At 31.8% G+C, this 16,575-nt stretch overlaps 3 protein-coding genes across 3 annotated transcripts; 2 read left to right on the top strand and 1 right to left on the bottom strand.

Moving 5' to 3' along the window:
* Window positions 1-2,040: 2,040 nt before the first annotated feature.
* On the top strand, window positions 2,041-3,122 carry LOC145001760 (protein MODIFYING WALL LIGNIN-1-like). The gene is made up of 3 exons (XM_078961109.1): window positions 2,041-2,171; window positions 2,273-2,463; window positions 2,556-3,122. Exons 1-3 carry the CDS (start codon window positions 2,076-2,078, stop codon window positions 2,875-2,877), a joined length of 609 nt encoding a protein of 202 aa, XP_078817235.1. The 5' UTR covers window positions 2,041-2,075; the 3' UTR covers window positions 2,878-3,122.
* Window positions 3,123-9,231: 6,109 nt separating this feature from the next.
* On the top strand, window positions 9,232-11,428 carry CCS (copper chaperone for SOD1). Its single transcript, XM_078959759.1, has 6 exons — window positions 9,232-9,509; window positions 9,629-9,655; window positions 10,052-10,124; window positions 10,218-10,352; window positions 10,750-10,952; window positions 11,032-11,428. Exons 1-6 carry the CDS (start codon window positions 9,279-9,281, stop codon window positions 11,293-11,295), a joined length of 933 nt encoding a protein of 310 aa, XP_078815885.1. The 5' UTR covers window positions 9,232-9,278; the 3' UTR covers window positions 11,296-11,428.
* On the bottom strand, window positions 11,370-13,517 carry NUDX14 (nudix hydrolase homolog 14). Its single transcript, XM_078959758.1, has 7 exons — window positions 13,228-13,517; window positions 12,652-12,757; window positions 12,479-12,556; window positions 12,269-12,361; window positions 12,062-12,154; window positions 11,800-11,898; window positions 11,370-11,718 (listed from the first exon to the last, which is right to left on the bottom strand). The coding sequence occupies exons 1-7, from the start codon at window positions 13,515-13,517 to the stop codon at window positions 11,473-11,475; spliced, it is 1,005 nt and encodes a 334-aa protein (XP_078815884.1). The 3' UTR covers window positions 11,370-11,472.
* Window positions 13,518-16,575: the final 3,058 nt, after the last annotated feature.

The raw sequence follows: 16,575 nt of genomic DNA, 5'->3' as shown, positions 1-16,575 counted from the left end.
CATTAACCTTTAGTATCTAGATGATGATTACTGTTACTAAGTTGCTAGAGATCACACACGACTGCTATTTGAAGTTGTATATATACTATATAGGACAAATTGTTCGTGAATTACTCCAGGACATGTCTGTGTTACCAGGTGATACAAGCATGACTTTAGCTAGAGATTTTGGCAAGTAACATGCATATTGGATTCTTTTTTTTTTTTTTTTTTTATCACCTTCAGGTCTTTGTCACTCATTGATTACTATTTAAAGTTGTATATGCCTTCCAATTTCGACGACTGAGATGGTTTGCATGCATAGAAGGGTAAATGTAATTTAGTAATTATTTAAATATTAAGAATTATAATAATAGTAAAAACAAACATTTATAAAAAATGATCACAAATAAATTATCCTTATTTGCTTATGAGAAATTAAATATCTTTCTACCTTTTGTTAATACATATCATCCTACTAAATTAAATGATAACTTGTGTAACATTTAATACTCATTTAATGATATTTTAAGATACTAATATAATACATGTCATCATTTAACTGGATATTAAGATTGGTAGGATCAAAAATACGAGGATATTTAATTTTTAAATGTGTATGAAGATTGGAAGGATCAAAAGTATAAGGATATTTAATTTCTCTTTATTTATTATATACTAGTTTATGACCCATGGAAACCATGGTTGCAAAATTAATTAAACTTTTATACTAAAAATTCAAAGTTGTTAATCAATTAGTTTAAATAAATTATTAATTAAGAGATTTTTTTAGTTATATATAAAATTATAATCATTGATTTAAATAAATATTTGAAATTATATCACTTTATAATTAATTTATATTAATTTTATTTTAATGCTATTAATTTAATGTAGATAGAGTGGGAAATTTAAATTTAAAATTTAAAATGAATAATATTGATAAGTGACAATTATTAATTAGTAGACATAATACGGTAACACATGGCAAAAGAAAAATATAATATGCATTAATTAAGATGTTTAATAAAATGATCCATATCAAAAGGAAAATAAAACTATTCTTTTATTAGAATAGTGATTGGAATTGGAATAGGGACAAAAAATTTTAACAAATTAACTTAACAAAAATAAAAACCTCAAAATTACAACTTGTTTTTTTTCAAATCAGAATATCAAGAAAATAGCAAAACCACGGACAAAAATATAATTTACTCTAAAATCAAATGTACACTTCCTGTAGAATCTTATTATTTTAAAGGTTCTTTGTTTTAATTTCCTAAAACTTAAGTCAACTAATCTTTTAAATTAGTTTAATTATAACCATCGTGAGAGCTTAGCTTGTTTCTTTCTTTCTTAAAATTTTAATCAATCACCAAAATCATGCCACCAGAAATGATTCTCATCATTTGGTCGCAATTATTTTTTTATGATTAATAGATACCAAGGAATTCAACTGTTTTGGTTTATTAATTTTCATAAAGAGATAACTTCAATTAATTAATCTGCAATCGAAACATTGGTTTCAGATCTTTAGGGGACCAAAACTTTCCATTTGAGGTTTACTTTTTCATAATCATTCAGTAAGATGTGTTCATTTTCCTTAAGACTAATGCAAGTTGATCAGTAAATTATGGGTTATTTTCTTCAAAAACACGAAAAGCAAAAGCATTATCGTTTTTCATAAACTCCAGGGTCTCATTTAGTTCTTGTATATATTAGCAATTAGCAATAGGTTACACATCGGTTACTAAACTGGAATCAGTAGTTAGTTGATTCTAAGACGTAGAAATTAATTCATAAGCGTCAATGGCTCATTAAAGTAATATCTTAAATAATACATTTCTATTTATTGTACAAGGAAAATTCTGTATCTATTTTTTTACTAAGAAAATGTTTCCAGCGAATTTCTGACCAAGTCTTTGGTTGACATATGAAAGTAAACGTTGATTGTTAAATCATACGCATATTTTAAATCAGAAATTCCAGCTATAACGTTGATGATATCACCCATGTATATATACATACACCTACAGTCGCAAGTTTCTTCATCCACAGACTGCTTAATATTATTTAGTTTGGTACAGAACTCATTAATGGAGAGCAAAGCTGTTGGGTTCTGTGCTGTTGTAGCAGTGCTCGGAATAATAGCAGCAGCTACTGGTTTTGCGGGGGAGATCACTAGGGTTAAGGTAACAATTAATAAAACTCAACCAACTTTAAACTATCTAGCATTGTAGTATATGTTTTGTTTTTCTAATGAATATACGTGTTTGGGCATGCATGCATGCAGGCTTCTGAGGTTTATATTTTAGGTAATGCGTGTGTATATCCAAGTAGTCCAGCTCTTGCTCTTGGAATCGTAGCAGCCGTGTTCACAATCATTGCACGAGTTTACATAAGCGTTACATTTGGTGGATGTAGTTGTTTTCGAAATGACCCAAATTCGACCCCAATTTCAAAACTCCTTGGTGTATTATCATGGTACAAATTAAACATCAATCTTTCTGCTTTAATTCTCTTTAATGATCATCATGCTTATCTTTACGCTAATTAAATTGCTGTTGAATATACAGGGTAGCTTCGGTTATAGCTGTGATTCTATTGCTCGCAGCTGCAGGACTAAATAATAGAGAAGGTGGACAGGTTGATTCATATGGTTATTTTACATGTTATGTTGTAAAGCCTGGAATCTTTGCAGCTGGAGCTATTCTATCTCTTGTAAGTGCAGCTTTCGGGATTGCTGCTTATGTTACTTTAGTTCCTGCAGCTACACAGACGACCGTAAATCCTGCGGTTGCGTTCCCAATGGGACCTAATGTTGATCCAGAGAAAGGTGGAGTGCCTTTCCCTCCTCAACAATACCCTCCACAACAATACCCTCAACAACAATATTGAAAAAAGAAAAAGTTTGAACAAAGGTTGTTGCTTTGACGCTATAAGATTCTTATGGATTTGTTTTCGATTTCCAGTTTTTACATATCTTAATTTGTATATTTGGGTTTCTTAGGGTTTCAAGTGTAAGTTATTGTTTTTTTTTTTTTTTTTTTTTTTTTTTTGTTTAATGTCATTGATTGTTCAAAATGTGTTTATAAGAGAAAAGGCAATAAGCAATTTATAAAAATATATTGTATTTCAGAAAATTGAGAAGCCCAATTAAGTCTAATTTTATTAATTGGTTTGGCAGTGATCATATTCCTCATTTGCCGATGGATTATCTAATTTGCGTCCTACTTTTTTTACAAAAATAAAATTAACATTGAACGCTTAGGGATGAAAAAGACTAACGATCCAGGAAACCCTCAAATTTCAGATATTTCTTTATCCGAATGCAATATAATCAGGAAAAACCGGAAAGATAGAAAGGCAATTAATAATATGGTGTATGATATCAACAAAATTGTTGAGCGTGTTGAAGAAGAGAGAAAGCTTGTGAAAAAGGTTGTTTCTATATTCTGTTAATTACTAGGAAAGGTGTATATTGTGTTTATTTTATCAATTAGACTTTAAATTAAATAAAAATAGCAAGAAGCTGAAAATACATATATGGTACAGCTGTACAAGGATTTTCAACCCAAGATTCTCAAATCAAATTCCTACCTCATTTCCTTCTACTCTTGATCCATAAAAAGGTCAAAGCCTTGACTTCATATGCTAAAGATAACGGACTCTTGACCTTGATGTTGGTGTTGAAGACCATGTCGTTGTTATACGTTCATATAGTCCATAGGAATGCCCTTGATATCTACAATGTCTAGAGACATACTGCACACTTTAACAGTAAAGTTCACCCCCAACAAGTCTTCTAACGAGTCACCCAAAGCAGGAAAATCATTCCACCAAGTTAGCATGCTCCCTCTAATCTCCAAAGTCATGGAGCATTTCTTGAATATATGGACCTCATTCTCTTCGAAAGCATTGCATAAAGGGTAGAAGGTGTTTTTAATTTTCTGAACAGCAAGAAAGTTATTGAAAAGAAGCTAGTCAATAGCTAGAATTTCATCAGTTTGAGACATTTCTGTGAAGAGCTATTACACCGATTAGACCATTAAAAAAAAAAAAACCTTTCTATGTTTAATTTTCACGCAAACAAACGACAACATCTTCACCTCACTAGCCAACATGTGACAATGTTAAATCTTCTATTTAAAACATTATCACATCGGTATCTCCAAAGAGTCCAGGCAAAAGTTGAAAGCACAACAAAGACAATCTCAATATTTACACGTGAGGGTTTTGTAGTTAGAAGCAAACCCAAACAGATCAGAAAGAAGATGTTAGAAATGATTAGTCTTGTAACGATCCAAAAATCCAGGATAAAAATTTCATTTTTCATAATAGTCAAACACAAATGTTACTTCATCCAATCATTCAAAAACATTGCTTAATTAAAACATTTATCAGAGTTACGTCCCAAAATCAAATAATGCGGAAAACACGGGTGTGTGCGCTGTGATTAAGCCGGACCGTTCCTTTCCAAACCAATGATACCTGAAACCACAAACAAAACTATAAGCACGAAGCTTAGTGAGTTCCCCGGAGCATACGCTACATAATCCACATAATCACATAATCCATATCAATCACATAAGTCGTGCATATAAACATATAAGGATGTTATGGGCTCCCCCCATGGTCTTACACCTATGTGTCATTGGCTCCCCCATGGTCTTTACCTGGAAAGCCATGGGCTCCCCCACATGATCTGATATCCAAGTGTCATGGGCTCCCACATGGTCTTTACTTGGAATGTCATGGGCTCCCCCACATGGTCTTATATCCAAGTGTCATGGGCTCCCTCCATGGTCTTTACTTGGAATGCCATGGGCTACCCCACATGGTCTTATATCCAAGTGTCATGAGCTCCCCCATGGTCTTTCATGAAAATATCAAAGAGACAACTAGCATACCACATAGCACATAACCTACTAGTATACTACATATCACTATATCAACTAATGTACCACATATCACAAAATCAACTAGTATACCACATATCACAAAATGGGTCGGCCTTGGTGCCTTCGACCCATTTGTATGGTGAAGAGACTCACCTAGAATGTAGAAGCTCCCCAGAAGAAATCCTTAGTTGCCGCCTCACTGGCTTTCCGAGCTATCAATACTAGAATCAGATGAAATCTTAGTTAATAGACCAAAACCCTCAAGTTTGGCCCAAGGTCAAACTTGGTCAAAAGTCAAAGGTCAACGAAAGTCAAAGTCAACAAATCAAACTTCAGGCTGAGTACGCCCAACGTACTTAGCTCGTACGCATGGCGTACTTACCAACCAGAATCGGGACCCCACACGAGTACGCGCAGCGTAATCAAAGGTACCCCTGGCGTACCCGACCAAATGGCACTTTTCCATTAAGTGTTTAATCTCTTAAGTCCTTTCATCCAACACTCAAAGCTAGTCTAACAACATCATTCTAAGTGATAAAGTTTCCATCTATATGAATTTCCATGTCTAGAAAAGGTCCAAAAGCTAAAACCTTAACTTATTAATCTATTAAGACATCATGATACTCTCATGGAAGGTATAGAAGGGTCAAGATTACATTTTAATGGATCCTAAAAGCTCTATAACGAATAAAGTTTCCAACTTTGTCCATTAGAATGGTCCAAACTACCAAGATCTAGCCTTTAAGCATCAAATGGGACCAAAAGTGCATATTTTTCAACTTAATCCATTAAGTCCAAGTCTCCAACCTTCAGATCTGAATCACAATGATGTTTAGATGGATAGAATTTTCAACTTTATCCATAACAAGGTCACAAACTTTAAAGATCTAAACTTTATGCACTAAAATGACCAAAAGCTCATAACATCCAAAACTAGCTAGATCTAACAAATGCATCATCAAGATTCAAGCTTTATACCTCTAGAAGATAAATCAAGGTAAACAAAGTCTAGATCTACAAGCTTCAATGCAACCAACACTTCTATAAGAAGTTCCTTCATCTTGAATGTGCACCATGTATACTCCAAAGCACTCAAAATCACCTTCTTTTAGCTTACAAGGCTCATCTAAGGTTAGGGTTTCATGAAAGGGGTGTTGGAGGGGTGGAGGCTGGGAATGGAGTGGGTTTAGGGTAGTTAAGGAGCTTAAATAGGACTTAAACCACAAAAAAAGGGTTTGGGCACTGATTGTGTACGCTCAGCGTACTCTTGGTACGCCCGGAGTACTCAGGATTCCATTAGTACGCCCAGCGTACACCTTTTTGTACGTCCAGTGTACTCAGCTTGGCCGAAAACCACCCAGACTTCAAATGGTCATAACTTCTTTGTTCTAACTCTGTTTTTGACGTTCTTTATATCCAGAGAAAGGTATTGAGGAGCTATACAATCCTATCTAATTACTTTTGACTTAAAACACATTGAACTAAAATCCATAATTCATAAAAAAAGTCTAAAACACTACATTCCCATTTTACCCTTTGACTCCAAAATGCAAACCGAACTATTGGGTCACATGTCTATATTACCCACATCCAAATAGGCCTAAATCTCACCTTTTCAAATAGCCCCCTGTAATTTTTTATGTTTCCACTGAATACTAATATAAAATTTCAATTATGTACCTATTTACTTAAGAGTGAGAAATTCCAATCTTTACTTAAGAGAGAGAAATTTCAATCTTTACCTAACAGTTTCCTTCATAAATACAATTTGGGTGATGGATTATGTACAAATTTTCTAACTTCAATAGATACAGAAATTCCATTAGTTTTGTACCATTGTATTGTGTTTTTAAAAAAATATATCCTTAAATTACCATTTCAACTCTATCATCCCCATCACTATCATCGCTTTCGATCATATTTTTTTTCCGGGCACCGATATTCTTTTCTCAGCTACTAAACCCAAATGGTTGACCTTGTTAGTAGAAAACAAATTCATGGCGATTCCCGTTATCAGAACCTTTTCTATCCACATGATACTCTCCGGCGAAATGGTTGTAAGTTTCTTTGATTTGTCTGAAATCCGAATCTTTTTTGTTTAACAATTTGCAGTTCTATGGGGAATCGAGTTTGTTTTCTTAATCTCTCTAGGCTTTTAGTCGTTGCAAGAGGGATAACGTTCCCACCTTGGTGGTCATCTTTTCCGTAGAAAGAAGACAAGGAGGATCGAGCTTGTCCTTGGTGTCTATCAACTCGAAGAGGAAGAGATAGAGATAAACATGGACGAGAATGGTGATGGAGTTTATTGGTTCTGATCATGGTCTCTGGCAAGGCTGCTTATGATAAATAGGGTCAGTGTTTGTGTGAGTACATGATTCATTGCTTTTTTTCGGCATCGAAAGAGACAACTAGGATAAAGGAGGTGGTGTCCTGTTCGATAGGGAGGGTATCACTATAATTCTAATAATGGTTGGCCAAAGATTGAATTATCATTTTCTCTATTCTATGAATAAGCTTGAGCATTTAGGAAATTTAGTAGCTCAGAAAAGAAGAATGACAATCGGAAAATAAATGATGACTGAAAAAAAAAATTATGTACCTCGGAAACGATGGTATTGATGAGGAACTTAGGATGATAGAGTTGAAAAAATAATTAAAAGATTTACAATAAATAATAAAACCATCAAAAATTATAGGTTGTTATAAGTTCGTAATTACGTTAAGGTATATTTGTCAATTCACATTTTATTTCAATACACATTTTATTTCATTAAAAGTTGCAAATTGTAATGGTAACATCCCTACCTTCGAAATAAGCTTTATTACCAAAGTGAACCAACCAGAACCAAAACCGAAACTAGGGATGGCAACGAAGCGGGTTAGGGACGAGTTTTGGTAATCCCGTCCCCATCCCAAAATATGAAAATCGATCCCATCACCAACCTGATACCTAACGGGTACCCGTTTACCAAACACTATCGGGTCTGCGAGTATCCCAACGGGGTAACGGGGGATCCCCGTTTAACATTCATATTAAGAATACTTTTGATGCAATGAGAATACAAAACCATTAGACTTAGTGATGCATGCATAAATTCATATCCAAAATAATTTTGATAATTTACAAAACCATTAAGAGCAGACGTATTTGTTCTGATACATAAGTGATTACTAGTGGCAAAAAAACAATAGACACTAGTATTCATAAATCATAATATCACTATTACTCTAAGTACTATGAATAAAAAAAATGTGAAAACACTAGCTAGTACTACAAATACAAATAAACAAGAAACTATCTCAAGAAATTATCTTTAAATCTTTCACAACAAAGAAGATAACTCAAGGAAATTAATATATATATATATATATATATATATATATATATATATATATATATATATATATATATATATATATATATATATGTTAATTTCCTTGAGTTATCTTCTTTGTTGTCATATAGGGAAAAGTGAATATACCCTTAAGGGTATATAAGCTTAGGTATTTAAACTCACCATACTACATCGTTTTATCTGATATAATACATTCTAATTGTACAATGTCCATGTAATTTAACTTCTAACTTGATTTACTTTCATGATTTTTATAAATTATACATTTATCTTTCCCTTAAATAATTTTCATTTTCAACGAAAATATATAAAGCCTAGTAGGTGTTCGATAAAAAGATGTGATAAAAGAGAAAGATAATAGTGAAAATTTGAAAATATTGAAAGTAAATAATGTTGCGGGTTGAAGTTTAAGAACAGTATAATGAATATATCAACAAAAACGACGTATTATGATGTGTTTGGTTACCTAAGCTTATATACCCTTAAGGGTATATTCACTTTTCCTGTATGTATATATATATATATATATATATATATATATATATATATATATATATATATATATATATATATGAACGATTTCAGGTAACGGGTTTCGGTTTCGGGTAATCGGGACGAGTATTTTGTTTACCATCCCCGTAACCAAACTCGTAAAATTTTTCTAAAAGCATACAAAACCCGATCCCAACCCCAATTAAACGACTCGAAACCCGGCACTATTATGTCGATTTTTGGTTTTAACCATCAGGTTCGGTTTCTTTTGCCATCCCTATCCGAAACGTACATAATTGCAATTGCTTTTGGACTGTGTTGTACATGAAATATGGTTGATGGTTATTTTTTCCAATAAGCCATCTATATTAGTTAAATTCATTTTTATCAAATATTTTTTTTAAGGTTTTATAACCATGAAAATATGATGGTATGGGTGATATCATGTCCATGGACGATTCATGATGCATCTAGAAGACATCATAGTAATAATAATTAATAATTCCACATTTGATTTCAACGAAAATCGTGGATTTTGGAAAAGGGAAATATGGGATTCTTAAGAACAGTTGCAGCATCGTCAACAGCGACGGCCGTCACAGCAGCAGCAACAGCTCTCGCTCTCAATTCCCTCTCCCCATCTTCATCCTCCTCTTACAATTACAATTTCACCAAACCCTTTTTGAATTCGTTCCCTTCGACCCCAAATCGATTCGACCTCAACAAGACTCACACCAAACCTCCTTCAGCTCTTCACATGGACGCTAAACCCGCCCTAATGGTTAGAACTGTTTATCTCAGTCCATACAGCTACTCGGTTTTGATCTTTTGGGATTGCAATTTATCGTTATCATCTTGATTTCAATTGTTTAATATCGAGTATTGTTTCTTTATTTGCAGTACGATGCGGAATTACCGGAAGTTATGGTACGCTCTCAATCTTCGTTTTCTTCTGATTAATTGATCAATTGTTGAAGCTAGTAGCAATTCATCTTGTCAGTTCAAATATATTAATTTGATTCGATGAAATTTCAGAAAAATCGATCAGAACATTTTTGAGAAAGTTCATGTATTTGAGACGAATGTCATCTTTCATGTATTTGAGACGAATGTCATCTTTGTTTAGGGATTCTCTGTTATTGAGCTATTGCTGGATTCATTACTGGGCTCTTCATGTCTTATGCAATATTATGATATTCAGATCAGATGTCAAATTCATTTTCAAATTGTTTGATCAGATATCGATATCTAATGGAAACCCTAACATTTAACATTTCCTAATTAAATTCCATATTCTGAGATTTTTTATTCATGTTATTACAGACAGAGTTCATGGTGGATATGAGTTGCGAAGGTTGTGTTAAAGCGGTGAAGAACAAGTTACAAACAGTCAATGGTAAGTGTAATGAACGCAATCAAGTAGTCAGAATTTTTGCAAGTCCTGATTCATGTTGCTTTATGTTAATGTCTATATTCTTTGTTGATTTAGGAGTTAAGAGCATTGATGTGGATTTAAGCAATCAAGTAGTCAGAATTTTTGGGTCTTCGCCCGTTAAGACCATGGCTGAAGCCTTGGAGCAAACCGGTCGAAAAGCTCGACTAATTGGTCAAGGCTCTCCAGGAGGTTCGTTTCCTTTTCTCATTTTTTGGTCATTCCCTTTGTCAATGTCAATTGTTATTCGTTTTCAAGTTTTCTTTTAGGTTGTCATTTTTAGCAAACCAAAAAATAGCTTATAAGCTAGCTTTTTAAAAAGTTATTCAGTCTATCATTCAAACGAGCTTATTAAGCTTTTTTTTTTTTTTTTTTTTTTTTTTTAAATTTCTCCAAATATACCCTTTATTAGTTATTAAAAAAAACACTCAATATTTTTAGATGTCCTTTTATGCTATTTTACATATCTCAACTAGTTTTACCAAACATCATTTTGTTGGTTAACCAGTAGATTATCAGCTACCGGCTGACTTTTCATCTGTCAGCTAGTTTTTCATCTATCAGTTAACTTTTGATGATTTGTGTTCAGATGTGTTGATTTCGGCTGCCGTGGCGGAATTCAAAGGCCCAGAGATTTTCGGAGTAGTTCGTCTGGCTCAAATAAGTATGGAATTGGCAAGAATCGAAGCCAACTTCAGCGGTTTATCACCCGGGAAAAAACACGCTTGGTCTATCAACGAATACGGTGATCTAACAAGAGGTGTCGCAAGCACCGGGAAAACATTCAATAAGGTAAGCCCCTTCCCCTCCCCTTTTCTTGATTTTCCAAATATGGTTTTTTGTGTTTATGAATGTTATGTGAATGTTTCAGGCTGTTGGTGACCTGGGAACACTGGAGGTTGATGAGAGAGGTGAAGCTTTTTTCTCGGGTGTCAAAAAGGACCTTACAATTGCTGACCTCATCGGTAGAGCAATAGCAGTGTATGAAAGTGAAGATAGATCGGATAGTGGAATTGCAGCTGCTGTTATTGCAAGAAGTGCGGGTGTTGGTGAGAATTATAAGAAGCTTTGTACGTGTGATGGGACTACAATCTGGGAAGCAACAAATGCTGATTATGTTTCAAGTAAAGTTTAACATCATCATCATCAATATTCAATACAATACAAAACTTGCAAGGTGTGGGATTTTGAGTGTTGATGTATCTTAGATGTTAAAAATTCAAGTCTTCTTGTCTTTATTTAATAAAAGGCATACATTTGGTGGCCTAGTGTGCTTTGTGGTTTGTAGATTAAAGGTTAGTTTAACGAAGGGCTATTGCAAATCATTCTCTTTTTGAGGCAGCAAACCTTCTCTTTTGGCCATTTCATATATGGCAATGGACATTAATACTTTAGCATCAGGTGTCATACGCCAAAGTGTGTCATAAGGGACGATATGGACTTTGATCATTTCACCATGTTCTCTAAGCCCGGTTTCTTTCCCTTCAAGTTCTTTAATAACATCTCGACTCACACTTCCTCTGTATAGAAACAAGCTAAGTTCTTCATCACATCCACCCTATCACCACAAAAAGTAAATTTTAAATTAATAAATAAATAAAAATATATTTAAATGATTTAATGTGAGTCTCACACATACCGGTGAAGGGATAACTTTGCATCCAGTGGAAGGGTCTAGAAAAGATGTGAGGTCAATCATGTCATTTAAGTTTATTTGAATCCCGGTTTCTTCTTCTACCTGTCTTATTCACATCATTAACAAACAAACAAATTAAGATAGTGTTACATTTCAAACCACTTGAAATATGTTTATATGCAATTCACAAAGGAATATATCTTTCTTTCTAACTAAATAATAATAATAATAGTAATAATAACAAAAATGAAAAGACTTTGCTGACCTCACGTATTGCTGTGCCAGCAATATCGCCAACATTATCATCCAACATCCCAGCTGGCAGCTCCAAAATAGACCTCCCAACAGGCACTCTAACCTTAAAATTTTTACATAGGTTAAACTTTCTTAGTTTCCTCTTTATGTGTTTGTGCTTTTATTTATTTTCTGCTTTATTGCTATAATCTGTTTTCTGCTTTATATAAAATCTAACCTGCTCTGTAAGAACAGTGTAAGTTTTCCCCTCGGAGTCCAGTAGGATTAGGACAGATACAGCTGGTCCTCGTGCAAAAACAATACCTGGAACCTATAAAAGTATATGAAATTTAACACATAAATAAAACCCTTAAAAAGATAGTTCCTTTTTATAGTTGTTCAATGTTTTTATGTAATGCATCCAAGACAATGTAAAGGTATACCATACCTTTTGTCCTGTTTCCTTGTCAATGACATCTGCTTTAAACTTGAGAAAGCCAAGACGATTGCCAAACATGTCAACCCCCTACATCAACAATTTTAGTATCAAATTGTTGGAAGAAATTAACTGATAAGAGTACTTAAGAAGGTGCATTTGCTTTTGCTTGAAGATAGTAATACCTGAATGAGGACTTGTTTTAGAGACAAAGATCCATCCACAAGGAGTCCTTTTTCACTTTGAATGTTCTTTAGCCACTGCTTAAATAAAGATGAACCGATAGCTAATCTGCAACAAAAAGGGTGAAGCATATAAGAAGCTGAACATGAAACTCGAAACAATTGAAGAGGAAAACATGGATTAAAGTTGGCTAAGATATAGGAAATGTACATAATTTGCTGTATTACAATGGCATTGAGAGATTGATGAGGATGCTAATTATTACTAGGGCTGATGAAATGGCCAAATACTGATTATACTCAATCCACAATATCAAAAGGTGGCCAAATACTGATTATACTCAAATGGATTATCGTTTAAGCGTCAAAATCAGTAGAAAAAGGTGGAATAATAATCTCGATTAGTGTAGTAGGTAATTGATTATGTCGAATAATTTACTTAAGAACATCTTACCATAATCCCTTACTTTACCTAATTAGGCAGTAATCTCGTTATAATTTTCGACTACAAAATCAAACTAATTGGTGTTATTAAAGCGAAGAGATCGCGTAATGGAAGAAGTAGGTGGAGAAACTCGCCTGAATTCGGAATCGGAGACACCAGGAGCGGCAACAACAGTCACGGGATCGCTAGGTTGACTTGGTAACTTTAAAGTATGAGTGATTTGGATGGATGATGAGCCTGTTGGCATTTTCGCAGAGATTCTTCTGCTAATTACACTGCGACATGGAAGAGGGAAAGAAGCGGCTACTCTGCTGAAGCTGGTCAAGGAGAGCCTAGATATGGAGACGGAACACCAAACCGTCATCGTTTTAGGTAGTTGAAGAAATTTCAAGAAATAAAGTACAACAGGAAACTGCAAAAGCATAAATCAAAGAGAAAATGATTTATTTTATCATAATAACAAAAATCAAAATCAAAATTTTCAAAATTAACCATATTTTTCTTAGGTGGCTTTGAGTGCGAAAATTTTCTTTAATTTGCGAATGATGATGTCAGTAATTTATTTTTTGATCATTTTAACTGTGAAAATTCAGAAATCATACTACGAAAATTTGTATGTTTCAGAGGATAATATCTTATAAAATGAAGTTCTTTTTTAGAAAAAAATAATCAAACTTATTGAGTCATATTTGGAGAAAAAAACTCAGTTTGTTTCTTGTTTTGTTTTGAATTTTATCCACGATCATCTTTGGGGAAAAATAATGTTGTTTATAAGAAAAAAAAATAAAAATTTGAGAGAATTTAATATATGTTCCTCTTAACATTTAAAATATCATATTTGTCTGGTTTAATTTTTTAATATCATATTTACCATTCATAAATCTTCAAAATATTATTTTTGTCCAAATCTTTGGGGAAAAAAAATTTGTCTAGAAGAAAAAAATAAAAAATTGAGAGAATTTCATATATGCTCCTCTTAAACTTCAAAATATCATATTTATCCGGTTTAATTTTTTAATATCATATTTACCCTTCATAAACCTTCAAAATATCATATTTGCCCAAATCTTTTTTATAATGTTTTTAATATTTTATAATCATTATTTATACCTTATAATTATTATAATAATTAAGAAATTTAACAATATTATCCTTACGTGTATGATAATTGAATATGAACTTTTAAATTGTTGGAATATCGGCTTCTTGATAGACAAAAAGATTCATCTTCAACCCTTTCTATGAAATGTATATTTTGATTGTTTACTTTTTGTTATTGTTGATTATTATTATGTTGTAGATATTAGATATTACCATTAATATTTTGATGTTTAAAAAGTGCATATAATATATTTTGATATTTAAGAAAGGCATATATGATATTTTGATATTTAAAAAGGACATATATGATATTTTGAAATTTTATGAAGGGTAAATATGATATTTAGAAATTTTATGTAGGGTAAATATGATATTTAGAAATTACGTTGGGTAAATATGATATTTTAATGTTTAAGAAGAGCATATATGAAATTCTCCCTAAAAAATTTGAAGGGGTCAAACTTCTTGTTCTTCAATGAAAAAAAGGAATACAAAATTCAAATTAATAAAAAAATTAGGCTCAATGCCTACCATAAGTATGCTCTCTCTCTCTCTCTCTCTCTCTCTCTCTCTCTCTCTCTCTTTCTCTCTCTCTCTCTCTCTATATATATATATATATATATATATATATATATATATATATATATATATATACTCTCTCTCTCTCTCTCTCTCTATATATATATATATATATATATATATATATATATATATGGGTAAAGTGAATATACCTAACAACCTTATATAAGCTTAGGTACCTAACCTCGTCAAACTACGTCATTTTGCATTAAATTTTCATTGCAATCATCAAAGGTTCTTAAAGTTCATCCCTAAACTTGATTTACTTCAAAAAAATTTGGAAATTCATCGTTATATTTCTCCTACATCTTTTCATTTGTAGCGGTAGGATATGAAGCCCATCAGGTGGTATTCGATAGAAAGACGTAATGTAAAAGAAAGATATTGTTCAAAATCCAAAGATTTTGGAAGTAATCAAGTTCTAGGGTTGAAGTTTAAGAACCTTAGGCAATTACAATGTAAATATTATACAAACCAATGTAGTATTATGGAGTTAGGTACGTAAGCTTATATAAGGTTGTTAGGTATATTCACTTTACCCTATATATATATATATATATATATATATATATATATATATATATATATATATATATATATATATATATGTTCTGGTTCATTTGAGATCATTCTAATTTTGTGAGACCGTAAGACCAAATCTAAAAATAAATTTAAAATGCAAAATAAATGGAAAAATCCAAAAATTCTTTTTTTAAATATTATTTTCGGAACTTAAATTAACTAAAAAAAATAAAAATAAAATAAAAAAAATCCTGTTTTTTTTTAAATACGTGAAATATTCTAATACAATATTACAATAACATATTCTAAAAAATAATTTTAAAATGCAAAATAAATGGAAAAATCTAAAAAAAAAAAAATTTAATATTATTTTCGAAACTTGAATTAACTAAAAAAAAACATTAAAAAAATCCATTTTTTTTTGAAAAATACGTTAGAATATTTACACTGTACATATTCTAAAAAATAATTTTAAAATGAAAAATAAATAGAAAAATCCAAAAATTCTTTTTTTTAAATATTAATTTTGGAACTTGAATTAACTAAAAAAATAAAAAAATAAAATAAAATAAAATAAAAATGCGTCTCACGGTCTCACAAAATTAGGGCGTCTCACATGAACCTAACCCTATATATATATATATATATATATATATATATATATATATATATATATATATATATATATATATATATATATATATATTGTGTATTATAGACATATTATGTGTCAAGAACGAAACAAAAAGCAGATATAGTCGAATGATAAAATTTCTTTTTGTCAAGGAGAAGACACTGGTTCAATTACCACTATCCGCCCTATCAATTATAAACCCTTTCCATTTTTGCTTTTGTTGATATAGTATCAGGTCCAATGATTCAGATGAATGGTATATTATTGTTTGTGTTAGAGGTTCTTGACAAATAGAAAATGAAAATTAATACACATTAGACAATTTTTTTTGGATATTTTGGTGTTGAAACTTATGTTAATATAAATTTTTTAGATTTATACAATTTGGTAAAAAAGATGGCATGTTTAGATGACAAACCTAATATTAGCATGTCTTTTTTTAAAAGCAATCTCTGTCTTTCCAACACCATACATTAAAGCATGTTATTCAGATAGTTAATGAGGAAGATGTAAAGCGTTTAAAGAAGGTTATTCAAAGGAGGTTTCAACTCTTGTACATCTACATCTGTGTAGAAGATCTATTGGAGGAGACATAAAATGTTGATTTTTAATAGAATCTTGCAAATCGATATGTTGGTGAAAATCG

Source organism: Lactuca saligna, chromosome 6 (assembly GCF_052625555.1).
Source record: "Lactuca saligna cultivar CGN05327 chromosome 6, ASM5262555v1, whole genome shotgun sequence".
NCBI classification, from domain to species: domain Eukaryota; kingdom Viridiplantae; phylum Streptophyta; class Magnoliopsida; order Asterales; family Asteraceae; genus Lactuca; species Lactuca saligna.
Note: the sequence above shows the minus strand (reverse complement) of the source record. Positions and strands in the feature narration are given on the sequence as shown.

What these genes read in the sequence shown, in the direction of transcription:
- LOC145001760 (XM_078961109.1), top strand. Translation starts at nt 2,076, where the DNA reads ATGGAGAGCAAAGCTGTTGGGTTCTGTGCTGTTGTAGCAGTGCTCGGA. An exon ending in GGGAGATCACTAGGGTTAAG is followed by an intron (nt 2,172 to 2,272) that starts GTAACAATTAAT and finishes GCATGCATGCAG; the next exon opens with GCTTCTGAGGTTTATATTTT. An exon ending in CTCCTTGGTGTATTATCATG is followed by an intron (nt 2,464 to 2,555) that starts GTACAAATTAAA and finishes TTGAATATACAG; the next exon opens with GGTAGCTTCGGTTATAGCTG.
- CCS (XM_078959759.1), top strand. Translation starts at nt 9,279, where the DNA reads ATGGGATTCTTAAGAACAGTTGCAGCATCGTCAACAGCGACGGCCGTC. An exon ending in CGGAATTACCGGAAGTTATG is followed by an intron (nt 9,656 to 10,051) that starts GTACGCTCTCAA and finishes ATGTTATTACAG; the next exon opens with ACAGAGTTCATGGTGGATAT. An exon ending in CAAGTTACAAACAGTCAATG is followed by an intron (nt 10,125 to 10,217) that starts GTAAGTGTAATG and finishes TTGTTGATTTAG; the next exon opens with GAGTTAAGAGCATTGATGTG.
- NUDX14 (XM_078959758.1), bottom strand. Translation starts at nt 13,517, where the DNA reads ATGCTTTTGCAGTTTCCTGTTGTACTTTATTTCTTGAAATTTCTTCAA. An exon ending in TAAAACAAGTCCTCATTCAG is followed by an intron (nt 12,557 to 12,651) that starts GTATTACTATCT and finishes TTGTTGATGTAG; the next exon opens with GGGGTTGACATGTTTGGCAA. An exon ending in CTGGCACAGCAATACGTGAG is followed by an intron (nt 11,899 to 12,061) that starts GTCAGCAAAGTC and finishes TGAATAAGACAG; the next exon opens with GTAGAAGAAGAAACCGGGAT.